At 33.7% G+C, this 20,254-nt stretch overlaps 3 protein-coding genes across 7 annotated transcripts; 2 read left to right on the top strand and 1 right to left on the bottom strand.

Moving 5' to 3' along the window:
* Nucleotides 1–89: 89 nt before the first annotated feature.
* LOC125059784 (dual specificity protein phosphatase CDC14C-like) lies at nt 90–7,563 on the top strand. 4 transcript variants are annotated; one of them, XM_047664341.1, is made up of 16 exons: nt 96–661; nt 737–912; nt 981–1,119; nt 1,185–1,314; nt 1,417–1,542; nt 1,619–1,671; nt 1,756–1,949; nt 2,539–2,611; nt 2,677–2,794; nt 2,871–2,960; nt 3,030–3,186; nt 3,284–3,460; nt 5,503–5,642; nt 6,196–6,248; nt 6,740–6,823; nt 7,364–7,563. In XM_047664341.1, the coding sequence occupies exons 1-16, from the start codon at nt 285–287 to the stop codon at nt 7,473–7,475; spliced, it is 2,199 nt and encodes a 732-aa protein (XP_047520297.1). In that variant the 5' UTR covers nt 96–284; the 3' UTR covers nt 7,476–7,563. The 4 variants fall into 4 exon arrangements, with proteins under 4 accessions (XP_047520299.1, XP_047520298.1, XP_047520297.1 ...); XM_047664342.1 differs by lacking the exon at nt 6,740–6,823 and having other exon boundaries at nt 93–661; XM_047664344.1 differs by lacking the exons at nt 96–661; nt 737–912; nt 981–1,119 and having other exon boundaries at nt 1,199–1,314; nt 1,421–1,542.
* Nucleotides 3,781–4,920, top strand: LOC125059789 (protein NDUFAF4 homolog). Its single transcript, XM_047664354.1, has one exon. It carries the CDS (start codon nt 3,949–3,951, stop codon nt 4,594–4,596), a length of 648 nt encoding a protein of 215 aa, XP_047520310.1. The 5' UTR covers nt 3,781–3,948; the 3' UTR covers nt 4,597–4,920.
* Nucleotides 7,520–19,687, bottom strand: LOC125059785 (N6-adenosine-methyltransferase subunit METTL3). 2 transcript variants are annotated; one of them, XM_047664345.1, is made up of 13 exons: nt 19,324–19,687; nt 18,867–19,053; nt 18,493–18,617; nt 16,830–16,921; nt 16,281–16,407; nt 14,544–14,736; nt 13,502–13,584; nt 11,560–11,655; nt 10,274–10,418; nt 9,415–9,562; nt 8,812–8,923; nt 8,217–8,283; nt 7,520–8,017 (listed from the first exon to the last, which is right to left on the bottom strand). In XM_047664345.1, the coding sequence occupies exons 1-13, from the start codon at nt 19,505–19,507 to the stop codon at nt 7,891–7,893; spliced, it is 1,686 nt and encodes a 561-aa protein (XP_047520301.1). In that variant the 5' UTR covers nt 19,508–19,687; the 3' UTR covers nt 7,520–7,890. The 2 variants fall into 2 exon arrangements, with proteins under 2 accessions (XP_047520301.1, XP_047520302.1); XM_047664346.1 differs by having other exon boundaries at nt 18,867–19,050.
* Between the last annotated feature and the right edge of the window lie 567 nt (nt 19,688–20,254).

Genomic DNA, 20,254 nt, shown 5'->3' with positions numbered 1-20,254 from the left:
ATATGTGTTACAATCTGTATCTTTGGTATATGACGTATATTATATTATATTGGTTGAAAAAAAACCTCATTTGTGCGCGCTTATTTTTAAAAAGAAATTCGATCGTCGTCGTCTTTCAACAAATCGTGTTTGTAAATTTTTATTTTGATATTTTGTAAACTTTTGTTGTAACTGTGCATTTTCGTAAAAAGTATTAACATTATTAATGAAAAAAGTTTTAGATAGACATATTATAAAATGATAGAATATTTTAAATCATATTATATACATAAACCATTAAAGTAATGACGAGAAATCCAGACATACTATTTATAACTGAATATATCAAGAACGTGCTTTATTTCGCCACAGTAAGACAAGGAAGGCATCTCAAAAGCACCGCTGATACGCATTATTTCTGCATCGACAACCAGTTGATTTATGAAAATTATTATTCAGATTTTGGCCCTTTAAATATAGGATGTGTTTACAAATACTGCAAGCTTCTTAATGATAAAATAAAAGAATTCCTGAATAAACAACTCATTGTTCATTATACTTCTATTGATCCCAAGAAAAAAGCGAATGCTGCATTTTTAATAGGATGTTATGGTGTCTTATACTTAAGTCTTACTCCAAAAGACGCCTTGAAACCTCTTGTTATACATGGGCAAAATTACAGGTACTTTATATACTATTATAATTGATAATGATTGTAATTATTTTTAAGGAATCTTATATATTATATTACTTAAAGGCCGTTTCAAGATGCTACACAAGGTGATTCATGTTACACAATATCGCTGATAGATTGTCTTCAAGCATTACTGAAAGCACGTGACTTAGGATTTTTCAATTTCCAAGACTTTAACTATGAGGAGTATGATAGATTGGATAAAATACAAGGAGGAGATCTTAACTGGCTGATACCTGGTATTTTGCTTGCTACTATCCACATTTTTTTAAATTTCCTTTTTTAAAGGGTATAATTTTTATTAAAGGTAAATATCTCGCGTTCATTGGACCAGTTGATTACAGTGTATCACTGTATCACCCACCTGAAATGTATGTTAGTTATTTTTTAGAAAATAACGTGAGAATAGTCATACGTTTGAATAAAAAACTTTATGATGGAAATGTGTAAGTATTTCATTCAATAAAAATAATAGGTAATCTGTATTTTTTTACTAATATATTTGATATAGTTTCAGCAGTGTAGGCATAACTCACTACGATTTATTCTTTCCCGATGGAACATGTCCTCCACGACATATTTTATTAAAATTTTTACAAATCAGTGAGGAATCTTATGATGCTATAGCGGTTCATTGCAAGGTTACGTATAGTATTAAAGTTTCTAAGAAAACTCAGTATCGATAGAATAAAACGCATTCTTTAAAAAATATTAAGAGATGGTTTGATGGAAGACTCGTTTAGGCAGGTCTGGGTCGCACTGGATCTTTAATTGGATGCTATCTTATAAAGCACTACCGAATGACAGCCCGTGAAGCTATCGCATGGATGAGAATTTGTCGTCCCGGATCTGTTATAGGCCATCAACAAGTAACTATCTCTATCTAACGAGCATATTCTCCTCTTAATTAATCTTAGTTAATTTTAATGATTAAATTTTCCGTAGGATTGGCTAGAACAACTCGAGCCGTGGCTGTTGAAACAAGGAAATTCATATAGGTAAACAGGTGATGACTTTATTAAAAAGTGAAAATTTATCTATTCTTTTTCATTTATTTTAATATTTTCCACGATTATTTGCAGAAAGCGTATGTATGACGATATAAATAAACTTCCGACACACGAATATGGCATCTACTCAATAGTTGAGAAAATTCATAGACAAAAGCCCGTTGTGTTTAATAAGTCACCATCACCCCCACCACCAATACAAAGATCAGCCACTCGATCAGATTCTTCTTCCTCCACAAGACCTCATGCGTCTAAAACCAGGGATGGTATGTACATATTAAATCTATTAAAAAACAGTGTTATTTACAACAATTACGTTATTAATGGTTTGATAAACAAATTTAATGGTTATATATTATAATGGTTTTGGAAATAACACTGTTTGGGTATATATTTTGTTATATAATTGTTCAACGAACTTCCAATGTCAAACAGTGTTATTTCTAAACAACAGCATATAAAGATCTATCGTGCTTAAAATACGCCATTTTGTACAGAAAAAAATGAAAACGATGACGAAGAAGTTTTTATTACGTCATGCGATTTAACTATTAGGCCTACACGACCACAGACTCAATTGAAGGGTTGTGTAATTAGTACTATTTGGGAAAATGAAGATGATACAGAATCTGGAATAAATCGATCTTGTTGGAAGAAGTATCTCTGTTGTGAGCCTTGTACTAAAGCGTTAAATGATGGTCTGTGGATGTTGGCAGTTCGTTGTACAAAACTAGCGCCAAAGTGGTGTAGCTCTAATAAATGTTGCAACTTATTTGATATGGTTGGTTGATATAATATCGATTATTCATATGTTTTTTGAACATTCAATAATGTTTTTAATTTTTTTTGAGGCAGTTGCTAATAAGACGCCCGAGAAGAAATTTGACTGGAACGTGAAAGTTAATACTCAAAAAGTAACACAAAAAGGGTATGTAGTACTCGTTTACATGAAGTATGTAAACACTTCCAAAAATTAAACAAATTTTAATTCAGAGACAGCACTGGATCAAAAATACGTCGCGGCAGTGGTGCAGGGGAGCCGCGTGGTTCACGTCCATTAACCCGCGCCAACACTCCCAAATTTCAAGAAAAAACTAGTACTAAGACGATTGTAAATAGTTTACATTATTTATCAAATGGATTTTATTCCTTATATATATTTTTTAATATTTTATTCGTCCTATTAGGATTCTAATAAAAATACGACTACATACGGTCCCTTGCCTACATTCCGGACATCAGAAGGTCCAATATTTAAAAACGTGGCTGATGCTAAGGTAAGATAAGACAATCAAATATATATATACTTTTTATAAGATATAAAAAGTTAATGTTTCTGTTTGCAGAACTTTTTAATGCGAAGCAGCTTGTTTAACGAACAGAAAAGCAAACATTTGACGTCTACGTTAACAGTTACACCACAATATTCGTACAAATTTTCTAAATTAGAAAACGAGAAGTTGGGCTTTAGCCATTTAAGGAAACCTTCACCACCACCTAATGGTGCGTTTGAACATTAATTCGGCCATTCTTACAGTTAAAAGATTATTATATTTTTAAACATAATTCAGCACGCGTAAAGTAATATGATTATTTGCAGCAACCAAGTTTTCAACTCCGTTTAGACGGCAACTTGGTCGCAGCCCTAGCCCATCACCAACTCGACATGCAACTGAACAATCACGAGCCACCAACACTCCAACCCCTTCTACAACTGACAAGTTTATGGCTAGGGATTCAAAAGTCGCTCTGCGAGAAGCCTTATCCAGATTGAAATGTAAGTGATTTTTTCACAGATTACCATATCTTAAATAAAGTAAAGTTTTATTACGCCAGTTAATGATCGCATAAAAAAAATTAACTACATAAACACTATCGTGCTATATCTGGTATATTTTGTATGAACGTCAAGCGTGCCGCGAGATCGTGAGTCCACAACAGGCGATAAAATATTTTTAAAGAATATTTAAATCAATGGAATCTGTCAAATTTTAAATGCTGTGGGGCAACGATTGCTCATTGCTATATTTAACTGTCATCAATAGACACAACAAGTGTCTAAACTAAGCCAAAAACTCCAAAAAAAAAAAAAAAAAACAAGTGTCAAACCAAAAATGTCATGTTAGAAAATTATGAAAAATAAAGTTCTAACCTTTAACTATGAAGTTTCAACATATTATATTAAAATAACATTGATTTAATTTATAAAATATTATGTAATAGATAAGTTTACACTGCAACTAATAAATACTATTGCCACCTAAGATGGGTGCTTTAGTTTCAAGAGCGTTACGGCCTATAAAGTCATTCAATATAGAAAATAGGGCTCACCGGGTGATATCAAAAGAAAAACCTCAAGTTGCACCAAGCTATCCTTCTACAGTCGAAGATTTACAAAGAGTACAAGAAGCTGTTCCAGATATTGATAAAAAATTAGAGTCAAAAGACTCGCATCTCGACGAAAGACTAAAAAATGTTTATGTAACTTCTATGGGTACACCCGAAGATGACATTACACGGAAGAAGCAAGATGAAAACCCTAATCGACCTCTACCTCAAGATAGAAATGCTTTACAAGATTTCGATTTTGGTTTTAAAGAACCAGAGAGAGTACCCTATGGACGTACTACGTTACGTCAAGCAATAGAATATATTACTTCACATCAAATGAATCCTGAAGAGGCCACAGCAGCCAAAATAGCATATGAATATAAACTTAAAGAATCTGATGTTGAAAACATTCTTAAACATTTTAAAACATATGAAGTATATGTTCCTGAAACTAAAGATAGTAAAGCAGTGATTGCTGGGCCAACAACTAATAGACGGAAATTAATGGAACAGTCAGTTGGAAAAATTGAAGCAAAGAAAGATTTAAATCTAGATAAGCAAAACGTGAAAACTGCTTCATAAGACTCTGGCTTAACTGCATCATAATTTTATGTAAAGAGCAATTTAGTTTGGTATTATCCGAATTTTCTTAAAATAAAAAGGAAAAGTTTTTGCTACATCTCACACTTTTAGCCAGTTCTATATATTCTGAAATTTGATATCAGGTGGGTTTAGAATATTCATTGTCTATTTTCTAGTACAAAACTAATATTTAATTTGCCTTAGAATTCTGGCACAAAGTCGTTATATTAGAACAAGTTTGAATTTTTAGTTGTTAATATGTTAGGTTATTGATATGTGATGTAGAATGGTTAGATGAATTAATAAAGCATATTTTATTGTTAACATCGTTGTTTTAATGTCTTTATCTTTAGTTACTGTTGTGTATAAAAAGTTCTACCATATCAGTGTTGAGCTAAACAAAGATATCTTGATTGGTGAGTAACAATTTGCATAAACTATGTAAAGCACTCTAAATTATTAATAATTGGTGTAAACATGTTTTTAAATATAAAATAAGTGAGTAATTTGTTTCTGATTTGTGCTTTGCATTAATCATATGATATTAACACAGACGGAAAATGTCTCTGCACCAATAGGTGCAATCCTAGTCCTATTTGTAACAGAAAATTAGAGTATGTTATTCCAAATTAAATAAACTGGTGACCAACCAACTTAACTGTAACTTATTATTCCAGCTAAGTAAGCTTCATAAATATTAAGTTTGGTCCAATAAAATAAATGTGTGCCTAACATGCTAAAGCTATCATTCCTGTGCCAGGAGACATCCATTTCATCAGGCTACAAAATGTATAGAATAGGCGAGAGCGCCTATGTTAGTGCAACTTTGTGCACTATATCCTGTGTTTGGCGAATTTCAATAGTGATTGTATTGATTTATAGAACTTTAGTTTAAATCTTCCATAGTGGCTGGTCCCAGAGATGGATCAATTGGAGCAGCATCATTGGGTGCGAGGCGAGACGCGCCACTCGCTAGACGAGCGCCATCCGTTCGCTCAGATGAAAGACCAACTGCTACACAAGGAGATATGTTGAACTGTATTAAGGTAGGTTAAGAAACTAACTGAAAAAAAGAGTTTGGAATAGTGTAGTTCTATAATTATGGAGAAACATTTTTCTGAGTGATATCTATATAAATATAAAAAGAAAATGGTGTTCGTTTGAGGCTCTTTCACGCTTAAACCACTGATCGTATCGACATGAAACTACCACCATTTGATGCGAAATTTTTCCTAGATGGTTTATGGATATTTTTTTATTGCTGTTTTACTTTTATGAAAATTTATACATACGGACTTCACCGCGGAAACATTCGGGGAGGCTTCCTAGAACCTCAAAACGTCAACATCTGTTAAAAACTCGATTTTCGAAAATTTTCAATTCTCTTAGCGGGAACTTAAAACTAAGAATAATAAAAATATGAAATAAAATAATAATGAAACATAAAATTTTATTTATTTCCTATTTTAATTCGCCCAGCAAAGCGGACGGGAAACGGCTAGTATCTTGTATGAGATAGGTGATGTGAGCCTCGAATTCCATGCAAAATGCGCTACAATCTAAACGGCGCTCATATAAATCAACCAAATTTTGTTTTAGTTCCAGAGAAGATTTCGTGAAATGGATAAAACGACGATTCTGGATAAACCAAGGTAAGATTTGGTAAAAATAGCCGACCATTATCCTAACAAACTTTAATATTTTAAATTAAAATTGTTTTTCTAGTTTAGTTAAATAAACTTATAACTATGCTGACAACTAAAAGCATACCAATCGTTTGTCAAAGATAAATGAAGTTATACTACTTTTGGCGCGTTAGGGAAATTTATGAGAGATTATGAGAGTAAAATGTAAATTTTTACGTTGCGCGCGCACACCGTCACAAGAATCCAACAACCTGAAGTTAGCTATTTTTGATATTTTAGATTTTTTGAAGTTATGAAGTATATAATTTTGGCGCGTTATGGAATAATGATGAGAGTATTTTTTTTATATTGTTAGTATCGTTTTTTCTACTACATAAGGCGAAAGATAAAAAAATTATCTTGTTACGCCAAAGAAGTATACCTAACTTCTAACGCGTGTACATAAGTACACACACGTTTTTTTTTGCTTCACTTTTTTACGAGTTATTTTCATTTAGTTTGACACCAAAAGAGGCAAGTATACGAATCGTCAACTCGAGAGCTAGCACTATGGCCACTAGAGGACATACACAAGATTTGGGGTTAGTTGTTTGTACTTTGGTGTTTTATATATTTTATATATTCAATACGGGCCGTATTGTAGAACGTCAATCAATTTGACGTTCTTGTGACAGGTCTTGAACAAATTTTAGTTTCAAGACCTGTCAAATAGTTGATACAGCCTAGGCGCTAATCTTGTCTATAAAATAAAATGATGATTAAAGATGACAAAAGCCATGAAGCCAATAGGGTAGTCCCACTGCATTAGGAAGCGTTCAAGTATTACGACACGCAATTTTTGAAGATTATTGACCCCCCCCCCATGTAATGCGCCGTAACGTTTTTCTGTACCCAATAGTTTTATGTATTTTCGCCACCACCCAGTGACTCTTTATGCCTAAAACATTATGTGGTGCAAAGTACTTGAAAGTCAAATAATATTAAAAAACAGTAACGTTTTACAAAACGACTCACCCCCCCCCCCCAAATTCGTTACGTAACACTTGAACGCTCCCTTAGTATAAAAACATGTTTGCTTAAGACCTTGCCAACCGTACGCCTATTTAAATCTTTTTTACCAGGAGATCGCCCGATCGTCAAACTGCAACTCGAAATTGTTCAAATCCACGCCCCTCTTCCCCAAAGGGCCGAAGGACGCAAAACACATACTTTGACAGTCGAAAAAATATTTAATTTTCATTTAATTTTTAAATTACTGCGATTGAATAAAAAATATCTTTAAAAAAGTTTTTTATTTACATTCCTTTATACATAATACTATGTAATACAAAATACTATACATTTCATAGACAAACGATGTATTTTTTACCTATGGATATGCAACTTTATTTTATGTTTACAAACAATTCATAACGATTTAAAAAATTCAGTCTGGAAGAGATCAATTGCAAGATAGGACTTCTTTATAGTACTGTTTTTTTATATTGGCAATAGAGTATAGACTCGACACTATTGTTAAGGGTAACGCAAACTATGACATATGTCAAGTTCGAAACCTTTTTGACATACAGGAATAAATGTTACCTGTAGAAAATATTTCAGAAATTTAATTTAAGTCAAAATGAAAAATCCTAATATTAATCCAAAGTTAGGGTAAACCGGGGTCAGGCGGCGGTGGCGCCATACAATTGCCGTCGGGGTATCGTTTTTTGAACGCCGCCATTAATTCTGGATCAACCAGACGAACTCCGTCCACTTGATTACCTAATGTTATCCTAAAACATTGTTTTTTATAAATATTAAAAGAAAGATTTATAAATACAGAAAACTATTTAAAATTGCATACAAAAAGTATCTTTTTGAAATTAAAGGATACCCTGTCCTGTTATTTCTTACTATTATTAGAATACCATGGATGAAATCCAGAATTCCAACTTATTTGGAATCCTTCTTGAGTTAGAATCGTGTACTCACCAATTAGGCTGAACATTATGTGGTCGTCCAAACAGTTCTATTTTCCTTGTGCCAGGACTGAGTCTCTCTGCGAAAGAATTATATATATATATGAAAATTGGTTAAGACAAAATTTGTGTTTTATTAGATCCAACTTAGAGGGTTTATTTAAAGTAAGAAGAGAGAATATTGTTATTTGTTACGTTGGGAATCGAAGCCAAGACTACTCAGTACTCAGGTATAATTTAATATTCTAATGAGAAAGGATTTTGGAGTTATATATAATTTTTTCCCCTTTAAAAATGGGCTATTTGACATAATTTTAAAAATCATCAAATTATTTATTTTATTTAGTGAATTGTCATTCAGACAGAATGACAGGATTATTGGATTTTGACAAATCTGTGGCGATATTGTGTCACGTGACTGACTATAAAAATATAATAATTTTTTCAAATCATTATTCGCAAGTTATTACTCTACAAGCTTTTTAAAGTAATTTTTATACACATTACTTTTTGTTACACTAAATTATTCGTACTGTCAAATAGCTCATTCCATACACTATATATTATAAAACATAATATATCTATATTAAATAATACTTTTTCCTCACCTATAATGCCATATATTTCGTCAGGCTTGTGAGATGTAGCGCGTACTTCAGCAACTATGACGTCACAGTCTAAGCCTCTATTCAAATTATCGGGGTTGCCTTTCATTCCCACCTAAAAAAATATCAAAAATGCATAACTATATTTGTTCGGTATAATAGGGTTACGGAAATAAAATAATAATAAAACAATAAGTTTAATATAAAAAAGCCGACCAAAAAAAAAAATAATAATTTCTAAACAGTACCAAAAACTTCTTTGAAAACAATCAAATTAGGACTTCAACGAAACACACACACGCAGCAACACAAGAAATAATAAAAATAAAAAAAAACCATTTAGAAAGAAAAAAAAAGGAATAAGGTCCATTTCAAGTGTGTTATGTGTGTGTATTGTAACTGGCCCTAGCTCAGCATTATGCTGTGGAGCAGACGTGTTCCATCATGGTCATTCTGTCAGAGACCACAACAGTTAGTTTGCGCCTCAGACGCAAAACAAAAGAATGTAATAATAGTAATGTTAAAAAAAAATTGTAAAAATTAACAGTGTAAGTAAAAAAGTCTTGCAAGATTTGTGTGTAAGAGTATAAAGTAAACTTAACTCACCAAACAATGCTCCTTTCCATGATTGAGCCAATGACCCGTTCGTCCCGTGCGTATGATTCTCTGCAACTGGTTCGTTTTCACCCAAATCAGTTCATCCACTCTTTCATAGCCCCACAGTTTCAGACATTCACGACCAAGTTCCATCGCTCTAAACATAATTCAAATTATATCGAATTATTAAATATCATCAAAATAATTCCTTAACGGCGTACTTTATAGTTCGAAATTCAAATTCGAAATTTGAATTAATTCATGATTGCCATTCTTCTACTTTTAAGAAGACATTGAATTTCCATAGTCTATGGCAAACTACCATATTTCTTATCTATGATGGCGTTTGAAATTGGAACAAGAATGACGTCATGGGATGTTCGTTATTGGCCAGAGGAACTCGAACTTTATTATTTCTACTTTCAAAAAGGCACTGAATTTCTATAGTCTATGGCAAATTACCATTTTACAAATCTATGAAAGCTTTTGAAATTGGAACAATTAATGACGTCATTTAACGAATGTGTGTTATCGACTAAAGGGGAACTCGGACTTTATTATTTCTACTTTCAAAAAGGCATGGAATTTCCATAGTCTATGGCAAATTAGCATTTTACATATCTATGAACGCTTTTGAAATTTGAACAAAGAATATCATGAAAGGGACTTTCGTTATCTGTTTATATTAGCAGATTGAGTCAAAATGCTAATTCAATTCCATTTGCAATTTTTTAATCCCAAGATGGAGGTATTTTTTAAAGAAAAAATATACATAAAACAAGACGATATGTTCTTAATATTTTTTTTTTAAAGTAAATTTATCTATATACTCTAATAGGGAGATTTATTTAAAAAAAAAATCGCTAACCTTCCAGTTACCCATAGAAATATAAGCCCACTGTCCTGCAGCTGTGGTACACCGAGACATCTCATCTCATCATCAGACATTGTTCCATACGGCAACTCCATGTGTATATCCCACGGCGGGTCCGCCATTATGACCGCAAACTTACCTGTAATATTAATTGCGAATTTATTAGTTTCCCACTCAACTTCTCTTAAAAGGCTGGTCCGATTTGAATGAATTTTTTTGTATGTGTGGTGGCGCCCTGGATGGTTCAGATTCACAAATCAGACAGTCAGATGCTGCAGTCAGTACTTTCAGACTTTAATATCTAAATCGCTTGAAATATCATTCAGGACAACTGTCGGGTCTGCTAGTTTCTATATATATAAAATTCTCGTGTCACAATGTTCGTTCCCATACTCCTCCTAAAGGGCTAGACCGATTCTTATGAAATTGTTTATGCATATTCAGTAAGTCTGAGAATCGGCTACTATCTATCTTTCAAACCCCTAAGTAATAAGGGGTGTCCCCAAAAAAATTATTTTTTTTATTTTCGAGATTTTTTTTTACGATACAGCATATAAAAATACATACTAATTAATTTTTATTGAACTAAATTTTTTTTTCCTAGAAACAATATACATGGCAAACAAACGTTTGCCGGGTCAGCTAGTATTTTATAAATCGAAACGTCAATATAAATAATATTGTAGATTTTTATTTGTGTAATACGAGTGAAGGTCTAGTGGCTTTAGAAACTCTCATCCCTGGTATCGTAGGTTCGATTCCCAGCTATACCAATGGACTTTCAATGTGACATGTGTAAGAAGGCTTACCTACTTGTCTTTGAAATAAAAATGTTCAAAGAAACGGGTGTAATCTAAGCTCAAAACTTAAGGGTTGTGCCCCTCGAATTGTATTAAAAAAAAGGGTTTTCTGATTTTTTTTAAATTCACATAATACTGAAACACTAGAAATTGCCATCAAGACTCTAAAATAAATAAGGATGGGTCTGCCTTGGTAAGGGAGCGTTCAAGTATTATGTAACGAATTGGGGGGGGGGGGGGTGTTACCCCTCTTATTAAACGTTACGATGCGGGGCGGGGATTGAATTACGCGTTATTGTTAATATTACACCATATAATTGTAACATTAAGATATAAAGAGTCACTGGGTGGTCACAAAACATTTTACTTTTGGGTCCAGAAAACCGTTACGGCGCGTTACATGGGAGGGGGGTCAAGAATCTCCAAAAATTGCGTGACGTAATACATGAACGCTCCCTAATAGATGTACATTTAACTTACCTAAAAAAGTCATATCCAAATATCTGAGATCGCATTGAATCCACTGTGGAGGGGTCAAAGTTAACACGCCATCAGGTTTTGATGCTATAATTGTACCTAAAAGAGATTTCGGTTCAAAGATACTTTATTTCTCAAAGAATTACATTCACTTAGCGAGAAAATTCAGAGAAAGTTAGTTATGTACATAGTGTTATGAAATTATTTGAAAACAAACTATATAAATATAAAAATTTGTTTCTAACAATACGAGGGGTGATCCAAAAGTAATGATAATCGGTTATTTGTAGAGCATATAAAAATATGAAAAAAATTGTTTTATCTTCCTCATATATCCACTAGTTCAGCATAAAAAAATCATATAAATAGGCCACGATTTCCAGGAGGTACGTTCATTTGAATACGAACAGACGGAAAGTAAACATCAAAATGGAGAAAAACTAAATCAGAGCTGTCATAAAGTACTTCTTTTTGAAAAAAATGTCTACCAAAGACATACACAGCGACCTAGTGGAAACATTGGGGGACTCTGCTCCTCCATATTCCACAGTTGTGAGCTAGGTAAAGGAGTTCAAGCTGGGTAGAACATCCACAGAAGATGAACATCGCGAGGGACGCCCATCCACGTCCCTCAATGCGGAAAACGTTACAAAAGTCGAAGATGTCGTATTGGCAGATCGAAGAGTGACCATAAGGCATGTAGCTGAGATCACAGGGATCTCATATGGCGGTGTTCAAAGAATCTTTGCAAACGAGCTGCATATGAAAAATGTCTCTGCGCGTTGGGTGCCGAGAATGTTAACCGACGAGCAAAAGAAAAATCGAGTAGACATTTCGAGGGCGAATTTCGAAAAGTTCCAGACGGATCAGGAAAATTTTTTGTTTCGTTTCGTGACCATGGATGAGACCTGGATCCATCATTTTGATCCGGAAACTAAACAACAGTCAAGGACTTGGAAACGAGCCTCTTCCCGACGCCGAAGAAATTCAAGGTGTCAAGTTCGGCAGGAAAGGTTATGGCGTCCGTTTTTTGGGACGCCGAAGGAATTATAATGGTGGAATACTTGGAAAAAGGAGCCACTATTACAGGCTCTTACTACGCAGACCAAATAAGAAGATTGCGGGAGGCCATCAAACAAAAAAGACGAGGCAAACTCAGAGCTGGAGTGTTGTTTCACCAAGACAACGCACCGTCTCACAAAGCCCCCTTTGCGATGGCTGCCATTCAAGAAACGGGATTCGAATTGCTCGAACACCCACTCTATTCGCCAGACCTGGCTCCCAGTGACTTTTACCTCTTTCCTCGGCTCAAGGAATACCTCCGAGGCAAAAAATTTGACGACGATAGCGAGGTGATGACTGCTGTAGAGGTGTTTTCGAGGGTCAAGACAAATAATTTTTTTCAAAGGGAATTATGGGTTTAAAAAAAATATGGACTAAATGTATTGACTTGCTAGGAGACTATGTAGAGAAATAAATTTTTTTTTTACTTAAAATATCCTTATTTCATATTGATTATCATTACTTTTGGATCACCCCTCGTATGTACAATATTTTTTTCAAAAGTGCGGGTAGGTCGCATCGATGTTACAACAGGCATTATGTAATAATTTCTTAGACGCTCGTTCACAGCATAAGTAAATGCTAGAAGGGGAATTTTATAGGTATGATACGAAACGGCTCGACCGATTCGTATAATTTTTTTATGCATATTAACTAAGTCTGAGAATCGGCTACTATCTATCTTTAGACCGCTAAGTGATATGGGGTGTCCACCCCAAAACATTTTTGTTATTTATTACATTTTTTTTTATGAAACAGCATACAAAATTACATATATACAACCCCTAATTTTCACCATTGAAGATAGTTATTTTTAAAGTAAAAAAATGTTTCCTATTAATAATAAAACGTTTGCCGGGTAAGCCGTAATAATAATTCATACCATTTTGTCCATTCTTCGAAAGTGTGTCCGTTTTGCTAGCTGTCAAATTGGGGTCCGCATTGTCAACCTCGTAATGAACATATCTGTCAACAACAATTATACATATAAATCATAATAAATAATAATAATATTGTCTTTGGAACGCGTTAGGGAGCGTTCAACTATTACGTAACGAATGGGAGGGGTCTTGAGGCGGGGGGCGAGAGGGGATTAGGAACTACGCGTTACGTAGCATTGTTTTTAATTATATAAACGCAGGTAACACAATAACAAACGTATTTTAGCGACTTTCCGGTAAGTTACACCATATAATTGTGATGGTTTGCCTTTTATTAGGGGGTACAAAAAGACGTTACACGAGACATGAAACTACCACCATTCGATGCGATGCGACGAATTTTTCCTAGATGGTTTATGGCTATTTATTTTTTTAATTCCAACGTTCCTTCATTTTTTTATTTCTGTTTTACTTTTATGAAAATTTTTCCCGCTAATAAAAACAAAAGAGGCTTCCTAGAACCGCAAAACGTCAACATCTGTTAAAAACTCGATTTTCGAAATATTTCAATTTTCTTAGCGGTAAGTTAAAAAGAAGAATAATAAAAATATGAAAAAAAATAAAATAATGAAACATAAAATTTATTTTAATTCGTCCAGCAAAGCGGGCGCGAAACGGCTAGTAGTTATATATATATCTACTAAATTTGTTCACTCAAACACGATTACTTCTTTTCGTAATAAAAATTTGTGAATAATTGTTTTTTTTATGTTACAGGAGGCTCACCTGATGTTATAAATAATAATTATAAATAAATACAAATTCGATATATTGTTCGTCATATTGAAATATTTGTATTAGGCCACTTGAGTAAGTAAATATTTAGATTTACAATTTTGTATGTAAAACATACAAATGGGTCTAATTTGTCCCTTTTTCGGTGGAGATTTTTTTTAGTAGCAACACTGAAATGTCAGAATTCTACGGAATGAAAAATAGGAGTATAGTTAAATAAATTAAACTATAAATAAGATATAACCTCACTTGCAAGTGTCCATATGAAAGCATGTATTCAAAAACGAACAATCCCCCAACGATTCATCCGTATGACTCTGTATGATTTTCTTGAAATGTAATTTCTTGCAATTGTACGGTTGTCCGTCGTTTTCTTGCGTTTTGTATGCGCGTACGCATTCCGCGCGAGTTCCGTGCGGACAGAATTCCATTACTTGTGCACCTGAAGTATCATTATTATTTCTAAAATGTATTTATTAAAATAGGAATCCGGGAAGGTCATAATGTGGTTTGGCTTTTTGTTACTAGAACGAAATATTGATTCACCGGGATTTGAATTCAAGTATATACATTAGACTGATTCAAAATAAAATAAATCTTTTTTTTTTGAGTAAATATATCTAAAAAGCTTCTTTGTCAGACAAAGAAAAACCTCCTAAAAAATGAGCTTAATATCTTGAAAATTGAGCTGGTGCATGGGAGGGTCCCCTTTCCCATTTAAAATGTATTGAAAAAAAAAAATTTTTTCTTTATTTTCATTGTAAATCGTCGAAAAAAATATTTTTTCAAATTTCTCTTTTTGATATCTTGTAGGAAATTAAATTCTCTACAATAACGGAAAAACGAAAATTATAAAATAAATTTCCTAATCAGGTAATAGCTTAGTTGTCTTTTAAAAATGATGACTATTATTGAATAAAGGAATTAAAATAATTATAACACTAGTTAAACACAGAATCATAGAGAATATATTTGAAAAAAAAACACCACAGAGTATGTACACGTAGTACTAAGAGTTTACAAGTATGGAAAGGCGGGGGATTTAAATATTAGTTAAACAAAATACTGGTTAGATTTCTGTATCTGTTTTGTAATATATTTTTTTTATAAGTAGATGATCAGCCTTCTATGCCTGATGTATCGATTTTAGGGTAGCTTCCTTGTCAATGTTTTCCTTCACTGTACGAACAAGTCTTAAATGCGCACATAGAAAGTCACAAAGTACAAGCCGTAATTAGTATTACGGTAATACGTAGTGTTAGTAATTCACCTGATCACACATTCAGGCACTCAAGACAAGGCCAACTCAGTAGTACACTTGCAGTAAATAATCATCTATCAATTAATATAAAACATAAAAATAAATCAGTGGCGCTACAGACTCTTTAGGTCTTGGCCTCAGATTTCTGAATCTGTTTCATGATCATTTGTAAATCTAATAGGCAAGTAGGTTACCAGCCTCCAGTACCTGACACACGCCGTCGACTTTTTTGGTCTAAGACATGTCGGTTTCCTTCACCGTTCGAACAAATGTTAAATGCGCACATAGAAAGTCCATTGGTGCACAGCCGGGGCTCGAACCTACGACCTTAGGTATGAGAGTCGCACGCTGAAGCCACTAGGCCAACACTGCTCATCAATTAATACAAGCCTTGTATAATTATAGAATGTTTTGTCACTCTTTTTCATTCCCAAAGTAGCATAAACACCTTATCACCCTATAAGGGAGCGTTCAAGTATTACGTAACGAATTTTAGGGCGGGGGGTGTACTTTACACCACATAATGGTAACTTTTAGGTATAAAGAGTCACTAGGTGGTCACGAAACGTTTTACTATACTTGGGTACAGAAAAACGTTACGGCGCGTTACATGGGGGGGGGGGGTCAATAATCTCCAAAAATTGCGTGACGTAATACTTGAACGTTCCCTAAGGACAAAAAGTCAAAACACAAATGTTTGAACCATTAAGGCCGTAAATCCTTACCTCCTTGGCTCTTAAATTTGTCAGCCAAAGACTTCTCTTTAGCTGTGGGTTTGCTGAGCAGATCCATTATTTCTTCGCCTACCCTCTTCACAGCTTTTTCTCTACTTGATGGCATTGCTAATAATGACTGAAACATATTATGTATTCAGAATCACATTAGAGAACATTCATTCACAGAAGTACACAAGTGTTTCACACATAGAAAAAAAAAGTCCTTCAGGCTGTAAACACAATACTTTCATGTTTATTTACTGGTCATATACAGTCAAACAAAAAAATGTATGTATTCATTTTGACGACTCATTGGTCTAGTGGTTAGTACCCCTGACTGCGAATCCATGGGTCCCGGGTTCGATCCCCGGCTGAGACGAACATCGAAATGATGAGCATTTGGTGTTGTGCTTAGGTCTTGGGTGTTTAAATATGTATTTATATGTCTATCTATCTATAATATATATGTATATCCGTTGCCTAGTACCCATAACACAAGCTTCACCAGCTTAGCATGGTCAATTGGTGTGAATTGTCTTTAAAAAAAAAAAAAATTACCATAATATCACTCGTTCCTTTGCCTGCTTTTTTATCATCAGTACTTGTTTTAGATACTTTTTGTTTCGGTCCCTCTACTGGTGTTTCTTCACCTGAAATTAAATATATTAACATTGAAATAACAACACAAGAGAATGTGTCAAATTTTGTGCATTTTTATCTGTGGAATTCACACAGACTGTAATTAAAAAACAAATGTCAACTGTCAGCCAAACCACTTTAACAGTTTAAAAATATTTTTACATAATTTATTGCCAAGAATAATTTACATTTCATTGCATAGAATCAACTACCATTATTTACCAATTGACTTTAAGCAAATTTTTCTTAAGAAACTGGAAACACACAAAATCATAAGGTCTGGACCTGTATGAACATGACAAGATAATTAAAAACTGTGCCAAGTCATCTTTTTAATTAAGAATGTACCACAAAACCATTTACACTGTATAGCATTTTTGTATTTAATTTCAAGATACAGAATAATATATATATAAAATTCTCGTGTCACAATGTTAAGGCGGCCACTGACGATACGTCCATTTAGTAGACTTTCTTTTGGATGCACTCCAAATGGAAATTTATCGAGATACGGTACCATTCACAATACTTCCATTTGGATGCATGGCGTCACTTCGAACTTTGCAATCGTACGGAACGGAAATAAATAATACTATGGATAACAATACTTTACTGGTGGCAGCAGTTGTGTGTATTTTATTAAAAAGAAAAAAAACCTAAGAGAAGGTGGATGAAGGATTGGTTGAAACAAAGAAATACTTTTACACATACCAATTTATATATATGTATAACAAACCAAAAATATAAATATATGCCATAAACATGGATATGATTTATATTTTTATATTACTTCCAACACAAAGTCACGCGCGGACAAAGACATAATAAAAAAAAATTATAACGCTTGACAAATACACAGCACATGCACCACCATCGACATCAAAACATAAACTGAAACAATAACCTCAAAAAAATGGACGCCGTTTCGCCCATTCACGGACAATTCGGACTGCTTCCATATGGCGTGGCGCACGTTTCTGACATTGACGGACGGCCGCGGATGACGTCCATTTAGCCTGGACGCATGGATTTCAATCCGTTTGGAAATCCAGAGCTGCCTGACGTCCATCCAAATGGAATATGTTTTTACCATTCATGGGACGATTTTGGACGACGACTATTCCATTCGGATTAATGGACGTATCGTCAGTGGCCGCCTTTAGTTACCATACTCCTCCGAAACGGCTTGACCAATTTTTATCAAATATTATATGCATATTCAGTAGGCCTGAGAATCGGCTACTATCTATTTTTCATACCCCTAAGTGATAATAATGGACAAAATGGGGGGACAATAGGGGGGTGCCCTAACATTTTATTTTTATTTTTTTAGACATCATTTTAATTTTTTTATAATGTGCCACTAAAAAATACATACAACCCTTAATTTTCACCCCCTATTTTTTTTATAGTAGATAGTTATTTGTATTGAACTAAAAAAATGTTTCCTAGAAATAATATACATGGCAAAACAACATTTGCCGGGTCAGCTGGTTATAATACACACATAGTGTATCAAACAACAAGTAAAGACTTGTTGAACAAACTATACATTTATAAGTAGTAAGTTAATGATTATTACCTTTTCTTTTACAAGTATTATTCTGCTCTTCCATAAGAGCAGCTAGCACTGCAGCAAGCCGTACAGACTCAGCACTCACAACCTCAATACCAGCATCTGTTGTGGTCTCTGTACGCTCTTTTATACTGAAATAATAATGTTGAAACAAATAATATTGTGTGATATGTGCATTTTTGTTTTAATAAATTTGGGTATAGATTTAAACACAACAAAATGTAGTACTATAATAAAAAAGACATATTAAGATGCCAATTATATTTACAACAGATTTCATTTTTTTTTTTCATTAATTCCTATTCTTTTCAAACTATAAGAGGTGAAACAGTTAAAACTTTCCTATTCATAAGAAATAACAGTAGTTCATTAAGACTTACATTATAAGCTTTTGTGTAGCAAATTTTTCTAACAAGCTGGCAACAATGCCTGTGTCAACATCTCCTAATCCCGGAAGTAAGCCACTGGCCGTAGCTGGTAATTGTAGCTGCATGTCTGACAAAACTTGTAATAGACGCACTTCTAGCGATGCTGGTGGAATTAGTAGCTTGGATTTGTCTGATGCTGCTGAAATTAAACAGTTACTTTAGACAAATAATCATAAGTATTCAGGTCCATTAACTAATATCAACTTCCACACTAAGACAAATTTTCTTGGCCATGTGATATTAAAAGATTTAGTTCAATTGCACTCTCCAAAACTAGGATAAAGGTTAAACATGTGGTAAGTAGATTTGTTTTTATCGTAGTGTTTACATTTGACCCTATAGACAATAATTTTTTAAAGAGTAATACTAATACTTTCGAACAGTATTAAAAATAACATGATGGGCTTACATTCAGATTTCGTTGCCGGGCTCGATGCATCTTTATCTTTCCTATTTGGAGACCCCTCACTTTTATCGCTAACAGCATTGGAACCTAAAATACTTTGTCGCTCCTTCTTACGTTTCTCCAATTTCTCTCTTAGACTTTTCGTTTTACTTTTTACCGCTTGGATTTCCTCCCAGGTTTCGGACATGCTTACAAACACAGTTCCACTTCTTAATTTGTAGCTTACATATAAGCTAATAATTGTTCAGCTAACAAAAACTTAAATCCTTTAGTATGCAGAAATTAGAGTAACTACACATTATTAATTAAAAATACTCATATTATAATTGATCATAAATATTTTAAAATATTGCAATCTTCACCACACTATCAGTGTTGCCAACTTAATTTTAACGAACCCACCAATTTTGCCGTCGCAACCCACCAGAAAACCACTAAAATCCACACTAACTAATAAAATAAATGTAAGTGTTTGTTTATTTATCCTTTTTTCACGCCGAAAGGAAATATAGGATCGATGTGATTTTTATGTCCGCAGATAGGAGGGGGTTAGGCAAGCAGCCGGCGAGCACTATTTTTTTGTTTTTACCGCGGGAAACACATGTTTTACTGAAGTAAACAGTAGTCTATGGACTATGTCACTCTTTACTTTAGATGGATAGCATACAGCTAGGATATATTTTTTGACAATAAAAGAACAATATTGTAAATTGAATTATAAAATTCGTATATTTTCATTACAAAAAAACTTATAGAAGACATACAAAATCGTTAAAAATCATCTTCAGCGGAGTCGGATTCCTCTGCACCTTATGATTTTAAGTACATTTCTTTCGTTCCTATTTTCTGGACTACATAATTTGGCAAGATGTAATTATTGCAACACTTTCCTTCGCGTTTTAAACCTGCGCGGATTGTCATAATAGATGACAGT

Source organism: Pieris napi, chromosome 20 (assembly GCF_905475465.1).
Source record: "Pieris napi chromosome 20, ilPieNapi1.2, whole genome shotgun sequence".
Classification (NCBI taxonomy): domain Eukaryota; kingdom Metazoa; phylum Arthropoda; class Insecta; order Lepidoptera; family Pieridae; genus Pieris; species Pieris napi.
This window is presented reverse-complemented; position numbering and strand designations above follow the sequence as displayed.